The sequence below is a fragment of the Typopeltis vanoorti genome, chromosome 7, assembly GCF_054136105.1.
Source record: "Typopeltis vanoorti isolate ZY-2024b chromosome 7, IOZ_Tvanoo_1.0, whole genome shotgun sequence".
NCBI classification, from domain to species: domain Eukaryota; kingdom Metazoa; phylum Arthropoda; class Arachnida; order Uropygi; family Thelyphonidae; genus Typopeltis; species Typopeltis vanoorti.
Genome location: NC_143555.1, coordinates 136738068 through 136758083, shown reverse-complemented (window position 1 = coordinate 136758083; position 20016 = coordinate 136738068). Strand labels below are relative to the sequence as shown.

Below are 20016 nucleotides of genomic sequence, written 5' to 3'. Positions count from 1 at the left end.
TGTAAGCACATTGAATCAGTTTAAGGTACGCATTGTGTACAATAGTGTACACCTTCCATGATGAGTTTAAAAAATTGTTTAAAACATTAACAGATTTAAATATACCAAACCAACTTTTACAATCCATTCAAGAAATATATGCATGAAATAAAATAGCAGTTAATTATTATTATTATTTGACACCTCCAGGGAATCCAAGGACTCATCGAGGGAAGGCACCTGTACAGCTCCGTCTCCACCATTCAATCATCAACTGACTGCAACTACACCAATGCCATCTACTGCTTACCACCACTAGTATTTCCACAGACAATCACAAGCGTCCATGCCCACAGTGGGATTCGAACCCACAGCCTTTTGGCTGGAGAGCGGATACACTATCCACTAGACCAACCAGTTAGAGCACATCTCAAATGGGAAGATATATTAAGAGGGGGTATGACAAGGATGTACCACCTCACCTCTGCTTTTCAATATATATATAAATAAAATTGTAACAATCTGGAAACAGTATAATCCAGTTGGCATACAAATAACCCCACAAATGAAGATAGATACACTACTATTTGCAGATGATCAAATAGTATTAGCTATATCAGAAGATGATTTACAAAAATCATTAAATGATATCTCAAAACAATATAATATGACAATATCTAAAGAAAAAATTTTAAAAAAATGGCATTCAAAGGAGAAAACCTCACTAAGAAGTGAAATAGTGATAGATAATAAAATATTAGAACAAATATTGTACGCCCACACTTTGTAGAACTGACCTTGGCTTTGTGCCAAGAATAGTCAATTCATTCATGTTGAAGGAGAGAAAGAATAAAGGATGTATGAATTGGCCACCAACATGCAAAGTCACATGCTTTATACATAAATTTTCCAACTGTTGTACAAGCAAAATAGTTACCATTTTAAGAACTAGAATTTTCATAAAAGGAAAGCTAATTTTCCATAAACACTCATCCCATGAAACGCATTGATTACCCTAATATTGGAATGGATTCTCCTTCTTTTTATGTGCACAGAAGTGTTGAAGGGTAATAAATAATATATTTAAGCCATCCCTAGTACAAAAACATACTAGAATCAGACTATATAACGACTTGTCAAAACCAACTCTACTATACAGAAGTGAAACATGGACCATAAAAAAAGGAAAGATGAAAAACGAATTCACACAGCAGAAATTAAATTTCTTAGAAAAACAGCTGGATATACCAAGTGGGACCATGCAACAAATGAAGAAATTTTACAATCCCTGAATATAAAACCAATTAATTACTACATAAGACAGTATAAGCAAAAACAGATAGAACATTAAATTGAATGGACAACAGCAAACTACCAAAAATATTATACAAATATAAAATAAGTGTGAAAGAAGAATTGGAAGACCAAGAAAGAGATGGCATGATATGATACCAGAACAGGCCACCTGGCCTAAAATCTATGTTAAGAAGATTAACATCTGGTGATCGGATGCTAATAATAATAATGATAATAAATTTTAAGTCTTGAACATCCATATAATTTTTACTAAAGAGTGTCATTATTTCTATATCTTTAGTTATTAAAATAGAAGAGTCATAAAGTCTAATGCAGGACTTTATGACCCTTCTGTACAGAATAAGAGAAGATAAATTAACTAAAACAACTTACGGATCTGAGAGTTGTTTTAGAAATAAAATGGTTGATCAAAGACTAAAGACTGCAAACGTGAGAATTCTGAGAAAAATTAGAGGAGCGAGCAGATAGCATCAATCACAGAATCATATTAAAAATTAATATATTATTAAGGAACCTGACATTGTTAACATTCAAGATTGTGTGAGTAGACTAATCTGAGGTGGTGTGGTCACTTAAACAGAATAAGAGAGGAAAAGTTGGCACAGCAGGATATTTATTTCCACAATAACAGAAAAAAGACCCAGAAGAAGACCATGATCTAGGTGGATTGATGCAGTCAGAAATACCCTAGAATCAGAAATATATAAGATATGATAGTATGGGCTGAAAAGTGATGACTAATTTGGAGGAATACTGTTGATAAGAGATAAGTAATAATGGAAACTTGAGCATGTATTATTGGTATAGTACAGGGGTGTTCAACCCACCAATCACAGAGCGATTTTTGGTCGATCTCTTGTGTATTCCTCCTTACTTACAAATTTAATTAAAACTGAAAACATAATATTTTATTTATCATTATTTTGTATTATTTTTAATTCGCTTTAAGTGTATTTCTATTGTTTATTTATTTTTCGTTAAAATTGTCAAATCAGTAATTTTAAGGTGACCAATCGTCCTCCTTTAGGGAGGACAGTCCTTCTTTTGTAGGTTCTGTCCTTTCTCGAAAAGTGTCCTCCTACCTGTCCTCCTTTTCGATATTTTAAAACTAATCTGTTAATCTCTGTATTCAGAGATGCCGCGCCGAACTGTTACGCGTCATGTGACGGTACTGTTCAGAAAGACGCGATTATGAAACGCATGCGCAGGGCATAGGAGAACTTCACGTGTCTCGCCCTTGTCTCACACCATTGCGCACTTCACTTTGTTTACTTTATCTCTATATTATACTTCGTGTTTATTACTAACGGAAATACGAAATTATTTCTTTCTCAGTGAATATTATACTCAGGTAAGTACAATTCACGTTTTATTAATTCATTAATTCAATTTTATACAACCGTGTTTTCAACACAAGTGTAAAATAATTTAAATATAGATTTTAGTAAAGTTTTATCGCTTTTGTTATTAAAGTTTTAGTTTTAATTATTAATTTTATTTATTCATAATGTGCTTGCATCGTTCGTGTGGTTCTATATTTTATTTTTAATTTTTAATTTCATTTAAGGGATGGAAAAATCAAGAAAGAGGAAATGCCATTTCAACGATCAATTGAAAAAGGAATTTCCACTCCTCATATCAAAGAGAGACAACATTGTTTTCTGCAATATTTGCAGAGGAGAATTTTGTATTGCGGTTGGAGGCAGAGCAGCTATAATGAAACACTTGAACACCAACAAACATAAGCAATCATTAGATGCATCAGCTTCCAGTAGTAAAGTAACCTATTTTTTTAAAACTTCTAATTATTCTGAAGATGAAAAACAGTTAGCTGTAATGGAGGGAACATTTGCATTTCATACCATAATTCACAATCAAAGTTTTCGTAGTATGGATTGTACAACTAAATTATTGAAAAAGTTTCACAATGCTAAATTTTTATGTGCAGGACAAAATGTGAGGCTATTATTAAATCAGTATTTAAAAATTACTGTGATAAAATACTTGCAGAAGACTTGAAAAATGCAGCATTTGTAATGGTTTTATCTGATGCATCAAATCATAATGAAACCAAATTGTATCCAATACTAGTAAGGTATTATAATGTTACCAAGGGCATTCAAGTAAAAATTTTAAATTTAGAATCCATTAAGGGAGAAACTGCTGAAATTTTGACAAACCACCTATGCAGAATAATAAATGAAAACAATTTGAAATCTAAAGTTGTTGCACTAACAGCTGATAATACAAACACAAATTTTGGTGGGTGAAGATGCAAAGGAGTGAATAATGTCTATGTAAAATTACAAGATTTACTCCAAAAGAAAATACTAGGAATAGGTTGTAATGCACATATTTTGTCAAATGCAATCAACACAGCATCATGTGCCATGCCAATTGATGTAGAAATAATAATAATAATGACAATTTATTTGTATTTTAGTCATTTTACTGTTCGTGTGGCTACTTTAAAACAATTTTGTGAAGACACAAATGTTGAATACAAAAAACTTTTAGGATATTCAAAAGTTAGATGGCTCACTCTAACACCTGCTATAGAGCGTGTTTTAAAATTATTTGAGCCTCTCCGTTTATATTTTTTAAGTTTAGACAAATGTCCAAAAATTCTGGAATCTTTTTTCAATTATGAATTATCGGAAATATTAATGTATTTTGTACATAATCAGGCATCTATTTTCCACAAAACGATTCAAAAGATTGAAGGTGAACATATTCCAACTACAGAAGTTAGTCTTATTTTGAACGATTTTGTCCTTCAATATAAATCACGCTTTGAAGAAAAATTTATTCCTTTAATAATAAAAAGAAAATTATCAAACTTAGAGGAATCAAATCCGGGCATAATGGAAAATTTTACCAAAGAAGTGCAGAATTTTTACCAAACATGTTTCCAATATGTCGAAGAATGGTCTGAAACAAATATCACAGGAAATAACAGTTTTCAATGGTGTTTTTTGACTTCATCGCAAGTAAATTGGGCAGATATTGAAAACTGTGTTGAGTTTTTATCGAAAGAAATGCCTGATATTAAAATCGATGACAATTGTCTGTTTGAAGAAATTAGAAGACTGAATATATATTTAAATTCTGATAAATTAGAACAATGGGAAAATCAACATGTTGAAATTGATAAAAGATGGGTGGAAATATTTAACCATTTTAAAAATGAACATATTCCATATGAAAATTTAGTTATTCTTGTTGAATTTACGTTGTGCTGCCCTGGAACTAATGCAGCGGTTGAAAGAGTTTTTTCAATTGGTAATGATTTTTGGATAAGTGAGAAATCAAGATTGAATGTTGATACTCTAGCTGCAGCACTTACTGTAAAATTCAATATGAAGGATATTTCTTGCTCCGAAATTTCCAATATATTGTTAGAAAATGATATATTGACAAAAATTATTCATTCAATGGAAAAATACTCGTTTAATTAAATAATTAAAAGGGATGTAAGCATAATTAGTGTATTTTTGTTTAAATTAATAAAATGTTTCATTTATTTACGTTGTACTTTTTTCTTAAATTTTTTCGTCCTCCTTTTCATTGTAAAAAAATTGGTCATGTTAGTAATTTTCTTATAAGTCCAGGTAAATGAATTAATTTGGATCAGTGGAAGTCAGACGGCGAACTGAGTGAATATGATTATGAGCAAAGTATAAAAAATTGCTTGTAGCTTAAATATTAAATATTCCAAAGCACATTACATCGATTTTTTACTTAGGTTAAGTCCCATGTGAATATTGTAAAAAAATAAACTTTGTTTGTCTCGGTATAGTTTGTATTAGATGTTTTTGTAAATAACTCTTTGGAGCTAGCTATATATACTGCTTTAATAAGAATATGTTAGAGCAGTGTTTCTCAACCTGTGGTCCGCGATGATGGGACAGGTGGTCCGCAGGCAGATTTAATTAAATAAATATATATTTTTAATTATCCAAGCAAAACAAATTAAAATTGAATAAGTAAGTAAAAATTATTGAAATCAAATGGAGACTTGAAAAAAACCAACAAATAGCATCAGAAAAGGCAGAAGCAATAAAACTATATTGTTGTTCACTTCACCCCTCTTTTATTATTCCTCATTCTGCAGCTAAATGTGTAGCGGCAAAATGACGAATAATAAAAGGGGTGAAGTGAACAACAATATAGTTTTATTGTCATAGACAGTATGGCAAGATTTCTTAAACACCAAAAATGTGCTGCCCGGGGAAGAAGCCCCCCCCTCCCAGTTACGTCTCTGTAACTTAGTGGTCCGTATCATTTTTTTGGCATTTTACTGGTTCTTGGGCTTAGAAAGGTTGAGAAACGCTGTGTTAGAGTGTTAAAAACAAAGGCAATGTTTTTGTCGCCGAAGATGTACATGGCGGCATTAGAAAGATTGTTATTAAAACTTGTATGTATGAGAAGGGCTTGCAAGCTCTAAGTGTAAACAACTCCGAAGTCAGTCAGAAAGAGTTCAAACAACTTTCTGATGGCCGGCAACTTACTATCAAAAGAAAGTGGAGGAGAACAAAAGGCATGCTGAACTTGAAACTTAAGATGAAAAACTCATACTGATTCTTTGGGGTTGCCAAACTTCAAGCGAGGTCTCAGAGGGGGCCTAATAAAAAGGGACGGAAGCAAGCAGAAGGGTTCATAGTTCCAGAATTGCTGTCAGAGAGGAGGCTGCCCGGTACAGAGTTGCCAACGGAGAGAGACTGCCCGGATCCACATTGCTTGAGAGAGGTGTTTCCCACTTCCAGAAAGGAGCTTCTCGGTTTGAGATGCCACTAGCGAGAGACTACTTCTAGGCCGCAAACAAGGTTTCAAATTGCCGAAAAGAAGAGTTCCAATTGCCGGAGAAAAGTTTCCAGGCCAGGTTAATGTCAGACATTCACCAGTGTGTTACATTTTCATTACAATTTGATGAATCAAACGACTTCACTGATATTGCTCAGTTAATGATATTTATTTGCATGGTATTTCAAGCTTATTCAAGTAAAGAACTTTTGAAAATTATACCATTATTGGGAAGGACTAGGGGAGAAGACATTTTTTCGGCATTTGATGAATTTGTGAAACAACACAAACTTCCACTTTTTAAACTTGTGTCTGTTACTACTGATGGTGCTCCTGCAATGATAGGTAATAAATCAGGCTTCATTTCATTATGTAAAAACGATGACAAATATCCAGATTTTTTGGGTATCAATTGTTGGTGAATAATACCACTGTGTAGTAAAAGATTAAACACAAAAGATGTTTTGGAAGTTATATTTAAAATTGTAAATTCTATTGAGGAAAAGCCCTGCAACGGTGGTTATTTAAATTACAGGTAGATGATGATAGGGAACTTCTGTTGTAGAATAATGTTCGCTGGCTCAGCAGAAGTCAATTTTTCGAAAGATTTCTTGTATTAATTAACGGTATAAAAGTTTTTCTTGATGAAAAAGGAGATATTTATCCACAATTGAGTGATAAAAGATGGTTGTTACACTTATCATTTTTAGTAGATTTCTGTACGAAATTAAGCAATTTAAATTTAGAGTTACAAGGTAGAGATAAAAATTTAATTGACATGTTAAGTTCAATAAAAACTTAACATGTCAATACTTACTTTTATTAAAGAAAAATATAAATGACCACGAATTTAGATTCTCCCATATTTATTACAATTTTTTGAACAAAATCAAGAAATGCTTCGCTATGATTTAAAAGAATTTATTCGTGAAATAGAATTAGTTAAGGAAGAAATAAATTCAAGATTTAAAGATTTTAATAAAACTGAAATGATGATATCTTTTATCAGTAATCCATTTCAAGAAAACTTGAACATCACAGAAATTTCAAATAAAATTAGTGGGCTGTTTGATATAAACCAAGTTGAAGTAGAACTTGAGATAATAAACATTCAGAATAGTTACATTTAAAATCAATAAACAATGAAGTCATTTGGAAGTATGTGCATGAAAAATTCCCGATATCAATTGATATTGTGCAAAAAATTCTGTTGGATCAACATACTAATCAGAATCCGATTTTTCAAATATGATCCGATTTTTCAAATATTTTCTTAATTGATTTTTCATAAAAAATCAATTAAGAAAACAAATTACAAATGATCATTTGGATGATTGTCTGTGATTGGCTACTTCTTCATATCAACTTGACTATGAAAACATTGCAAGGTCCAAACAATGCGAAATTTCACATTAATTTTTTGTTGTATTAAAATATTTGTTGTACTAAAATAATTAAAAGTGATAAATAATTTTTTAAATACAGAGATAAAGTTTTTAGTTGTGTATTTTTTTTAGTTGTTTTGTGTGTAATCAGATATTAGGTTGGGGGAACGTGATCTATATAAGGAATAGCTTATATATAAGAGAGTAGATTGCCGAATAACTTTTTATAGAAATGTAGCTCCCATAGTATAAAAGGTTGAACACCACTGGTATAGTATCTTGTGCAACTTTTAAGGATACTGATGGTGTTGATAAATTTATATAGTTTAAATAGATATTTCAGACATTTATAATTGTAGGATACCAGTTAAGAGTAATTATTTTTTGTAAACAGCAAAAGCAGGCTGAAACAGAAGACCAAGATAGACAATTAGGAGGGGATTACCTTGCTCCCTACCTTGCCAGGTTACGCTTTCCAGAATCTCTAACCAAATCACAAGCAAAGACTGTTTATGAGAGCTGCATAAATGAATTTGCCAAGCGAGTAGAAGAAATTGCCAATAATCTACAGAAGAGTTTAGATGATGTAAGTACCATTATTAACAAAATATTACATATTCCCTTTACTTTGCTAAGATCTCTTTGTAATAAATTCAGAGGACATTCTTTTAACTTCCTAGAAAGTTAAGAATTGGAATTATTATAATAAGAAGTCAACTTTCACTGTAGTGAGTTCAGAACTAAAAGAACTGTTTGTTATAATAATTTCCTATAGTAAATCTCCTTATTTACCTTAGAATGTCAAGTTTGGCAGCCTGTTATAGTTTTCTTTGAAGTCATTGACTTCAGAGGAAAAAAAAAGCACAAGGCTTAGTACTTTTTTTTAAAAAAAAATCTGCATTGATTAAGATATATAGGTTTTGGCTTCATATAATTAAATTACATTACTAATGAAACTTTTTTTTGTTATATTTTCTTTTAAACCAATGGATTTACTCAAGAAAACAATGAAAAAATCTCCATTATGTTGCATAGAAAAATCAACATAATAATTATCATCATCATGCATATCAAGGATTTAGGCCGCATGGCCTGTTCCGGCCTTAAAAGTCATATTTGAATCTTTTAAGAGGACGGCCTGGTTTTCTTTTCCTAATGGCTTGTATTTTAATGCTTGTTTTGGTAATCTTTCTGTTTTCATTCTTTGAACGTGTTCCATCCATTTATGTTTATATTTTTTAATTTTTTCTATTACTGGTTCTTGGTTTAATTCTTTCATAATTTCTTCATTTTTTTTGTGATCAAATAGGGTATACTTTGCAGTTTTTCTCATAAACTTCATTTCTGCTGTTGTTAATCTTTATTTGTCTTTTTGTTTTATTGTCCAGATTTCGCTTCCATACATTAAGACTGGTAGGGCTAATGTATTGTATACTTTTAGTCTGGTTTGTTTTTGAACTAGGTTTGGTTTAAATATACAGTTAATTACACCTGTTATTTTTAAATATTTTGCAATTTTTACGTTTATATCTTTTTCATTTTCATATGTGATCGTACATCCTAGGTAGTTAAATGAATTCACCAGTTCTAAAATCTTGTCATCTATTACTATTTTAGTTCTTGCTGGATCTTGTCCTTTAAAGGCCATAGTTTTTGATTTTTCTGTTGATATTATCATACCTTAATCTTCGGATATCTCATTTAGATCTAAAATAGCTTTCTGTAGTTTATCTTCAGAATTTGTAATTATTATTTGGTCGTTGACAAAGAGGAGAGTGTTTAAGTTTACTGTAGGAGAAAGTTTAATTCCTCGATGTAAATTTTTATTCCATTTTATTATTATTTCATTTAAGTAGATATTAAAAAGAGTTGCTGAGAGGGGACATCCCTGTTTGCACCCCTTGGTTTATCTCTCTCGTATATGATAGCTCGTGATATAATCTTATTTGTATTTGATTATTTTCATATATACTTGTGATAGCTTTTAGGATATTATTTGGTATTTGTTTTTCATTTAATATGTTAAATAATATGTTTCTTTTAACTTTGTCAAATGCTTTTTCAAAGTCAATAAATGCAATATGTGTTTCTAAATTGTATTCTCTTATTTTCTCTATTATTAATTTTAGGCAAAAGACCTGGTCTATACATGATCGTCCTTTTCTAAATCCATTCTGTACTTCTAAAATAAAGTTTTCGGAATATTTCATTAGTTTGCTATTTAAGATTCTGCTATATATTTTGTAACAGGAATTTAGTATACTGATACCTCTATAGTTTTTAGGGTCATCTCTATTACCTTTTTTAAAGATAGGAATCATAATTGCTTTTTTCCATTCTATTGGGGGGATACCAGTTGAATAAATTTTATTTAAAAATAATAAGAGTCTTTCTTTGAATCTAGTTCCTGCATATTTATATAGTTCTGAACCTAGTTTATCTTCTCCAGGTGATTTTCCGTTTCTTGTTTCTTTCAGGCTGACTTCTAATTCTTCTTTAGTTATTTCCTTTTCATTTTCATTAATTGTTTGCCAGTTGTCTTTTTTAAAATATTTGTCTGTCCACAATTCTGTGTACTAATTTAGAAATTCTTTTAATTTCAATTCAGTGTTTAATTTTGTTTTCTTTGGTATCTGCATTTAAGTGTTTCAAAATTTTATATACATTGGGTCTTATTTTATATAAATCATGTTCTAAATTAGAAACAAATTTGTTCCATGATTCTCTATGTCTTTTTCTGACTTCTCTTTTAGCTATGGCTCTTATTCTTTTATATTCAATTTCATCTTCTAATCTTTTACTGCTTAACCATTTGCGATAGGCTTCTTTTTTCTTTTTGATTATTTCTTTCATTGTATCATCCCAGATCTTCAGTTTTTTCCTTTTGTTGAATTTTTTGGTCATTCCTAAGCTTTCATTTGCTGCTGCATTTAGTATCGTTTTTATATTAAGCCATTCTATTTCTATTTCTTTATTTTGTTTTATTTTATCTAGATATTGGTTAATTCTTTGTTCATATAGCCATTGTACAGGGTGTTCGGGATAAATTTGACAGTTTCGTAAGGAAAAAGAAAATCTTCTTTGTATCTATTAAATTTAATGAATTGACAAAAAAACATTACAGGCAGAGTTAATTACAATACTATCAACAAGATTTACTCAAAATAACCACCATTAGCATCGATCACAGCTTCAATTCTGCTTCGGAACCTTGAACAAGCTGATGCTACAGTCTCCCTGGGAAGGGCCGCAAAAACTGTTTTAATTTTATCCATTAACTGGGCTTTTGTATTACTGGAAGTGCGATTGGTGTCTTTTTCAACTGCGCCCCATACAAAATAATCCATGGGGTTAAGGTCTGGGGAGTTTGGAGGCCAAACATTTGGACTGGTGAAGTCGTAGAAATTTTCAGACAACCATTTTTGACTTTTCCCAGAGGTGTGGCAAGGGGCCGAATCCTGCTGCCATACATACGGCCTACCATTGGCTACCCTTGTTATCCAGGGCTTGACTACAGTTAGCAACTCCACGAACAAAGCCCGAATTCCAATGCCAGGGTTCTTCAACACCTGTTCCTGCAGATTTGCGAGGAATTCTGCTGTACGAACAATCAGATCGTCTGCTAGGGATCTTTCTTCTTGCTACATCCTCGTAGTCACCATTGCAAGTCTCTAGTTCATGCCTGATTGTTTTTACTGTATTCAGGGAGCATTGGGCAGCAGTCGTAATATCCTTATTTTGATGGCGGGCACGAATCATCATGATACAAGTTATTCTCTTCCATGATTCAGGTGGGTTCCAGCTATCCATCCTTTCTGACATCTTGTATATGAATGAAGAAGGGTCCAAACTTTTAAATGAAGAGAAGTGTGTGTTAATACATGTAACTTACGGAAAAATATAATTAATTATAAATATGTCAAATTTATCCCGAACACCCTGTATATTTATGTCATTCAATAGTCTAGTTTTATAAACAAATGTTTCAATTTTTCTTTCTGTTCTTGTTACTTGTAGCCATTTAGGTCGTAATCTTTATTTTATTTTAACAAGGAAGTGGTCACTGCTTATTTCATATCCTCTGTGAACTCTAACATCTAGTGAAAATTTTGATCTTTTCATTTAATATGAAATAATCTAATATTGATTTCCATCCTCTTGCTGCCCAAGTATATTTATGTATGTCTTTATGTTTATAGAAATAATTCATTATTTTTAGGTTATTATAAACTACAAAGTCAATCAATTTTTTACCATTCCTGTTTAGAGTATGTTCTCCATGTATTCCTATATTATTATTAATTTTCGTGTTTCCAATTCTTGCATTTAAGTCTCCTGCTAAAATTACGTAATCATTTTTATTTATTTTATTATATATGCTTTGTAGCTGATTATAAAAATCAATATTATCTTTCTCTTCCCTCTTCTGGGGCATTAAAACCAATTATTGTTAAATAGCCTCTATCTATTTTTATTTTAGCTTCTCTTATTCTTTCATTCCATAATTTATAATGTTTTAACTGTTTTGAAAGGGAGTTATGAATCCAAATCATGACTCCTGCTTGTGTTCTTTGGTCACTGTCAACTCCACTGTATATCACATTAAAATTTTCAGTTTTCATGGTTCCTTTTAATTTCTTTTTTTGTTACAGCTATTACTGGTATTTTAAATTTTCTTTCATTTAATAATTGGTCTAATTCTATTTCTTTATATGCTATTCCTCTTACATTCCGGTTTGCTATGTGTATTATATTTCGTCGTTTCCATTTTTGTTTTACCTTTTCCATTCCAGGGTCGTTTCCTATAGATTCAATCCGATTATCTTTTTCTGTCAGCTTACTAGTAGAATTATGTTCTCCATGTCAGGGGACTAGCCTGACGATGGAATAGTTCAGTGGTAGGGCTGCCACCTTAAGGCTTCTGAACTAACCTTCTTCCGAATTTAAATCCATAGGAGGAATAGGGTATATTGAATGGGGAAAGAGTAGATTATAGAAGAATTACAGTAAGGTTTATAGAGAGGGCATAGTTGTAAGGCTAGAAATGACCCCATGGCCCTCAAGTACTCTAATAGCATAGGGGTCATAAAATAAGAAGAGTTGGCTAATAAGACCTTATAGGAAAGATTAAAGTAAGTGGATCTTCCTCAGAGTAGTAGAAGGAGAGGAGATAGATCCAGCTAGGGGTCCATGGGAGTGCCGCTTTCCTTACAATCAAGATCATTGCCCTTTATGGCCCTGTTGGTCCACGAGTCCTTATTCAGTATATTCGGACCATCCCACCATATACACACGCAGCATGTGCGCATGCACACACATGGTGGGCTCCCCTATCCGCCACCCAGGGGAAATGCTCTCTAGGGGTTACAGGGTCCCCCGAGAGTTATGATTACTAATCAATGATTATTATTATTATTCAGGCCTGCCTCCATGGAGTCAAGAGACTCATCATGGGAGGTCCTTCCTAAGAAACACAAAGTCTATCATACCACTTCTTGAATTCGTTGACCATTCTTGCTCTCACCACTGTATCAGGCAATGCATTCCACAGTTCAACCACCCTCCATGCAAAGAAACCACTCCTCACCCTCTTGCTCACAGCTTCCTTTTGCAACTTCCTGGGATGGCCCCTTGTCATCGCTCTTTCCCACTGTTCTACCAAGCAAAAGAACTCCCGAGTGTCAACTCATAAGGCCCATATCCTTACAGACATGTATAATGTATGCATTGTGGGAAGGGCCATTACCCAGACTAGTTTCGACCTCTATTGAAGTCTCATCAGTGGGAGCCTGATCCAAAAGAGATACCAAGGTTGAAGTAATGCAGAAGTCATATATTTCCTATATACAAGTAGTCAAAAGGTGTTTGTCTTGCATTATGGGATACTAAGGCAACTGATGTGAAGCCATTAAGTCTTTATATACAAGTAGTCTAGTCATGAAGTTACTTGTGCACAAACTTTGTTTGCTTACACTTCGATAAAGAATGAAACCAAGAATATAATTTCTTGGCATCTTTAATTTATAGTATAACCAAGTGAAAAAACTTTCAACAATAAATTTTGTAGATCTGAAAATGCGAACAATCTAAAAACAGAAATATAGGGGTCTCATGCCAGTCCCAAGCCTGGATAAAGAAGGAGGATCGGTCAGATGAGTGTCAATGCTCTGACCATAAAGAAAAAACACGATTGTTATCTGATGCCTATACGATCAACAGCCAAAACATGCTGGCTTGGATGTCGCCTGGATCAACAAGGTCCGTGATACCAATCGAGCAATCTACTGTTCTTATTCTCACCACTCTATCAGGCAATGCATTCCATGGTTCAACCACCCTCCATGCAAAGAAACCACTCCTCACCCTCTTGCTTGCAGCCTCCTTTCATATTTTCCAGGGATGAATTCTTGTCATCGCTCCTTCCCGCTGTTCCACCAACTGAAAGAACCCCCATGTCCTTCCTGTAACTGCCTCTCAACAGTTTAAAAGTCTCTATCATATCACCTCTTCTTCTATCCACCAAACTCTGCAGTCCACATTCCCTCAGTCAATCCTCATAATTAACATTGTATAGTCCTGAAGCCATCTTTGTTTTCTGCCTCTGCATCCTCTCCAACATAATGAAACATAATGGGAAATTTTTTCTTTGTTTACTTGAATAAATGAAGTCAATTTCTTTCAAGATCTTTTTCTTTAAAAAACAAGGAGTACAAAGCAAAAACAAAATAAAATGAAATAAATAAATAAAAAATTCAGTTCCATTCATGAAGAAAAGGCACAATGGGTGGCTCAACTAAGCATAGTGGCTTACAGCAAAAAGATATTGGCAATTGTTTGGCTTCTAAACCTGAAGGTAAAGAGTTGTTATATTTATTTATGAATGGCAAAAGTATTAGAAATAAAAGAAAGGTGTTTGTGATATTGATAAAAATTAGTTGGGTTCAAGTTTTTGGCATAAGTGAAATATGATTTCAGAGTAAGATGAGTAAACATAAAAATTCATGGTAGTACAGCAGGAGGAAGATGGATAGTTATTATTATTGTTATGGGTATCTCCATGAAGTCGGTAGACTCATTGCAGGAAACCCAAACTAGCAAAACAATATCTATCATATCTCTTCTTGAATTCATTTACAGATGAAGAACTGACAACTGAATCAGGCAATGAATTCCATTCATTCACCATCCTCCAGGCAAAAAAACCTTGTTCTCACACCCTTCTTAACCACACTTTTCTTTAATTTCCAGGGATGACCTCTTGTTCTTCCATCACTATCACACCACAACTGAAACATTTCCCCTGCATCAATCTTATAAAAACCTTTTAGTAATTTAAATGTTTCTATCATATCCCCCTCTTCTCTGCCTATCAACCAACCTCTTCAATCCACAAGCTCTCAATCTATCAATGTAGGGAGCATTTTTTACATCACTCACCAACCTAGTCACTTCCTTTGAACTCTATCCACAACCTCCTCATCTCCAAGGAATCCAGACTACCAGACCTGAGCACAGTAATCCAAATGTGGAAGTATCTATGCTTTATAAAGGGGAATAATAACCTCTTTATCTCTGGATGTTAGTGTGTTCCTCAATAACTATGTAATCCTATGTGTAATCTTGGACACCTTAGCAATGTGTCCCCTGAACTTTATCTCCCTATCCACCAACATCCCTAAGTCCTTGACTCATCAATCTCTTGGAGTACCATTCCATCAATGTAGTACGCAGCGGGTAATCTTTTAATCCCAAAATGCATAACCTTACACTTTTTCACGTTGAACTGATATCCATTACCCTTTGCCCATTTTACCAGCTTATTTAAATCATCCTGCAAACTCTCAACATCAGCCAGCTTGATTTTTTATTGAGCTACCCAACTTTGCATCATCAGCAAACAACTGAATATCTCCCCTCAAGCCATTTCCTATATCATTTATGTACAAATTAAACAACAATGGCCCAAGCACAGAGCCCTCAGGCTTACTGTTGGTCACCTGCCTCATCTTGGACTCTGCTCCTCCATACATCACCTTCTGGTATGGAGGAGCAGAGCCATTCTCCTATCCATATCACCAGTTTAGTATCCATTCCCATCTGCTCCAATTTGCGTAACAGTGTTCCATGGGGTATCCTGTCAAAAGCATTAGCAAAATCCAGAAGTACCACTGTGTAGTTATTTCCTTTGTCCAACTCAGACGTCATTCTATTATAAAAAATTAATAGATTGCTAAGGCAGGATCTGCCTTTAACAAAACCATGTTGACCCCTATAGAGTATCATATCCTGATCCACCCGTTCTTGAATTTTGTCTTTAACCAACTTTTCCAATACTTTTATCACCACTCCTGAGATGGTGATTTGTCTGTAATTTACTACCGCAGTTTTAGAGCCACCTTTATGCAAAGGAACTACTTTGCCTTCCTTCCATTCCCTAGGGACCATACCGGAGTTCAAACTTAAGTAAATAACCAAGTAAGAGGCGTTGACAATTCCTGTGCACATTCACGCAACATCCGAGCTGATATTCCATCTAAACCTACAGCAGTGTTTGCATTTAAATTTTGCAATATATTAAATACCTCTGATTTCTTAACTTCAATTCTCACATTACTTATTATTTATACAGGTACAGAGATATCCTCAATTGGGTGACAGACTTTTGAAAAGTGATTCACTCAGTAACTCGACTATTATATCTGAATTTGTCACCTCAGAACCATCAGCATCCACTAAAGTTATCCTTCTGAAGTCATTCTTCCTTTTACTTGTCACATAGTGGAAATACTCTTTGGGATTACCCTTGATCTCATTGGCTAAGATTTATGAGGTTGAAGATGTGGTTGCAGCAGCACAAGGTGATGGAATGCATAAAGGTGAGGATGAGACAGGTATGAATGGAAATCACAGTTGGGATCAGGGAAATGGGAGTGGTCAAACAGAAGAGAGAGAGAGATAGAGAGAGAGAGAGAGAGAGGTGTAGTATAGCAGCTAGAATAGAGAATGTTGCTGCTGGTAGAATGGTCTCAAATGAGTAAATTATACACAAATGTAAGAAGTATTCGAAACAAGAAAGCTAAGTTTGTTGCACTGATTATGCCCAAAAGTAATTGGAATAAGTGGAACTTGGTTTATCTGAGGAAGATGTGATGTCGGGAATTGAATTAGAAGGATATATAATTTTTTGGAAGGATAGAGATGTGAAAAGAGGAGGGGGGGGTGTTGTTTAATGATTGCAGAAGAATTGTGTATGCAAAGTGTGGAAGTTGATAGTGCATGCACAGATTTTGAATCTATGTGGTGCAAAGTTGAAATAAACAGGTTAGCATATCTGATAGGATGCTGTTATAAGCCAGGGAATGCAGAGAATACTGATTTGGTACATGTGCTTGGTCGAGTGACCAGTGGTGCGAAGCTACCATCCGTGGGATTATGACTGAACGCCTCTAAGTCAGAATCCCGTCTAGCCACTGCAACGATATAGAGTGAATGTGTCGCGAGGTTCAGAAGGTGAATTGGATTGGATGAAGCAAGAAATGAAATGGATGCGGAATGAAATTAAGAGAATGCAGGTCAAAACTATTAAAATAAATCATGATGGCATGAAAGAGTTAACAAAAGATGAGCGAGTGGCATTGTATGGTGACTCCATTATTAAAGGTGTGCTAGAGGATAAAATGCACAAGGTATGTTTTCCAGGCGGTAAAATGAGTAGAGTGATTGAGGCATTGAATATGAGGCGGGAACGAGCAAAAGAGTTAATTGTATTAATTGGTACGAATGATTTGAGAGAGAACAAGGAGCATGTCAGAATGAATGTCAGGAGACTGCTTGGAAAGATAAAGGAGAATAGTGTGACAGGAAGGGTGGTCAGTGTGTTGCCTAGGTATGATTGTGGTGAAATGAGGCGGAGAGCAAGGATTATGAATGATATTCTGGCTGAAATGTGTGAGGAGATGGGAGTACAGTTTGTTAATGTGTGGAATGAGTTTGAGGGACGAAGTGAGCTGTATGGGAGCGATGGACTGCATTTGAGTGGTTATGGTGTGAGTCGCTTGGAGAGACTGCTGCTGGAAGGTAGAGAAGTGAATAGAGAGAATGAATCAGATCGAGAGGGGAGTGATGTGGAAGAGCAGGAGAGTAAGACAGGAGAGATTGAAGGAGTGGAAATGAATGTGGAAGTGAGTGGTATGAGTATAGATAATGAGAGAATGGGTGTGCAAGAGGAACAGGGAAACGGGGAGGCTCAGGGTGGACAGGGATACACAGCGTGAGAAAGGTGGATGCTCCAAGAGGAGGTAAGAGAATGTGTAGGCAGGAAAGTAATGGGATGATCAGGGATCAAAAGGAAACAGATGGAATTGCAAAGGGTTCTAAAATGAAGAAGCAGAAAGGGAAATGGCCCCAGTCCAGCATGGAGAGATCACATCGAGTGAGTGGTATCAGTGGAACTAGCTGTAGATCCAGAAATGAGTTGTTGTGTTTGTATACCAATGCTAGAAGTATAAGAAACAAGGCGGATGAAATGGTTGCACTAATTGCGTCTGTGCACCCAGAGATTGTCGGAATAAGTGAGACATGGTTAGATGAGGATGACATCCTGACAGGAATAGAGATGGAAAGGTATGATGTGTTTCGTGAGGATAGAAGGGGTAAAAAGGGAGGGGGAGTGCTATTGATGATAGAGAAAGAGTTATGTCCATACAAGGTAGAGATGCAAGGGGGAAATGGGGCCAGTGGTTTTGAGGCAGTATGGTGTGAGATAGAGGTGAATAGATTCAAATACTTGGTGGGATGTTGTTATAGACCTGGTAATGTGGATGGTGGTGATAGTGAAATGTATAGTCAAATAAGCCAAGCAAATAAGAAAAGGATGATCATTATGGGTGATTTTAATTATGGCAATATAGATTGGAATGAAGAGATAGCAACTGGAAGTAAAGAAAATGAGTTTCTTGAGTTTTTGAGGGATAACTACCTCAGACAGTATGTAACAGAGGGCACAAGAGGATTAAGGGTCTTGGATTTGGTCATCTCATCGGAGGATGTAATTATCAATGAGGTATCAAATCATCCACCAATTGGCGAAAGTGACCATGAGGTGATTACTTGGGTGGTTGCCAGCAGTGCAAGGACCCCTGTGAAAAAAGGGTATATGTGGAACTACAAGGGGGGTGATTATGAAGAGCTCAGGAGACAGCTTGCAGGTGTAGCATGGAATGAGGAGTTAGCTGGAAAAGAGATCAATGCAGCTTGGGGGATTTTCAAAAAATATTTAGTGGATGCAATGTCTAAATGTATACCACGGGTGAGAAGGTTAAATAAGTTAGGTGTGAGATGGATGAATAAAGAGATTAAGCATGCAATACAGAGAAAAAGGGCATTGTGGAGGCAGCATAAGAGAAGTGGAAGTAACCAATTTCATGAGTTCTACAAAGACCAGGCAAGGAGAGTGACTTGGTTGGTGAGAGTAGCTAAAGAGAGGTATGAACAGCAGTTAGCTAATGAAGCTAAAAAGAATCCTAGGGAGTTCTTTCGATATGTAGCCAGCAAAAGAAAGAATGATTATGGAAGGATGACATTGATTGGAGGAAATGGTATAAAGACAGCTGTTGCAGAATGTGTGGTGGAGATACTTAATGAGCAGTTCATAAAGATCTTTCAATCTTGTGAATGTGACTTCATGGAGAGATTAAGAGCAGTTGATGATGGGGAGGAGAGACTGACTGTAAGTGAGCAAGAGGTGTTTGGGGAGTTGAGTAAACTAGATGTAAATAAGGCTGTGGGACTTGATAATATATCACCGCGTATTCTGAAGGAATGTGCCAGAGAGTTGACACCTGCCTTGACATATTTTTTTAATACGAGTCTTGCACTTGGTCAAGTCCCTAAAGAGTGGAAGGAGGGCAAGATTGTGCCACTTCATAAAGGAGGTGATCGAACTCAAGCATCAAACTATAGGCCTATCTGTGTGTCAGGTGTTGTGGTTAAGTTGTTGGAGAAGCTTGTGAGAACTAGGATCCAGAGTTGGGTTGACAACAATGGTATAATCTTTGATGGACAGCATGGATTTGCTAAAGGGAGGTCGTGTTTTAGTAATCTACTTACTTATTACAATAAAGTGACTGCTTCCTTGGACAGAGGAGAAGGATACACAGTAATATACTTGGATTTCGCAAAAGCTTTTGATAGAGTGCCTCATGATAAGTTGACAGTCAAACTAGAGCAGATGGGGTTGGATATTAGATTAGTGCATTGGATTGGAGACTGGCTATCTGATAGGTATCAACAAGTTGTGTATGGGGGTGCAATATCCAGGAAAAGGAAAGTCACTAGTGGAGTGCCTCAGGGATCTGTTTTAGGGCCATTACTATTTAACTTGTATATTAATGATATTGGCGAAGATTTGGATGGAGATATTCAGTTGTTTGCAGATGATGCAAAGTTGGGACGAACCATAAAGAGTAGTGAAGATGTTGTGGCCTTGCAAGAAGACTTGAATAAATTGAGTGATTGGGCAAGCAAATGGGGA

General features: G+C 34.8%; 1 protein-coding gene across 1 annotated transcript in view; it reads left to right on the top strand.

Moving 5' to 3' along the window:
• The window catches only part of LOC150105109 (dynein regulatory complex subunit 7-like), a 204884-nt gene that overhangs the window by 163204 nt on the left and 21664 nt on the right, over positions 1-20016 (top strand). Inside the window, exon 9 of the mRNA XM_090395119.1 lies at positions 7844-8070. Coding sequence (XP_090251245.1) covers positions 7844-8070 — 227 coding nt within the window. The remainder of the gene's footprint in view (positions 1-7843; positions 8071-20016) is intronic.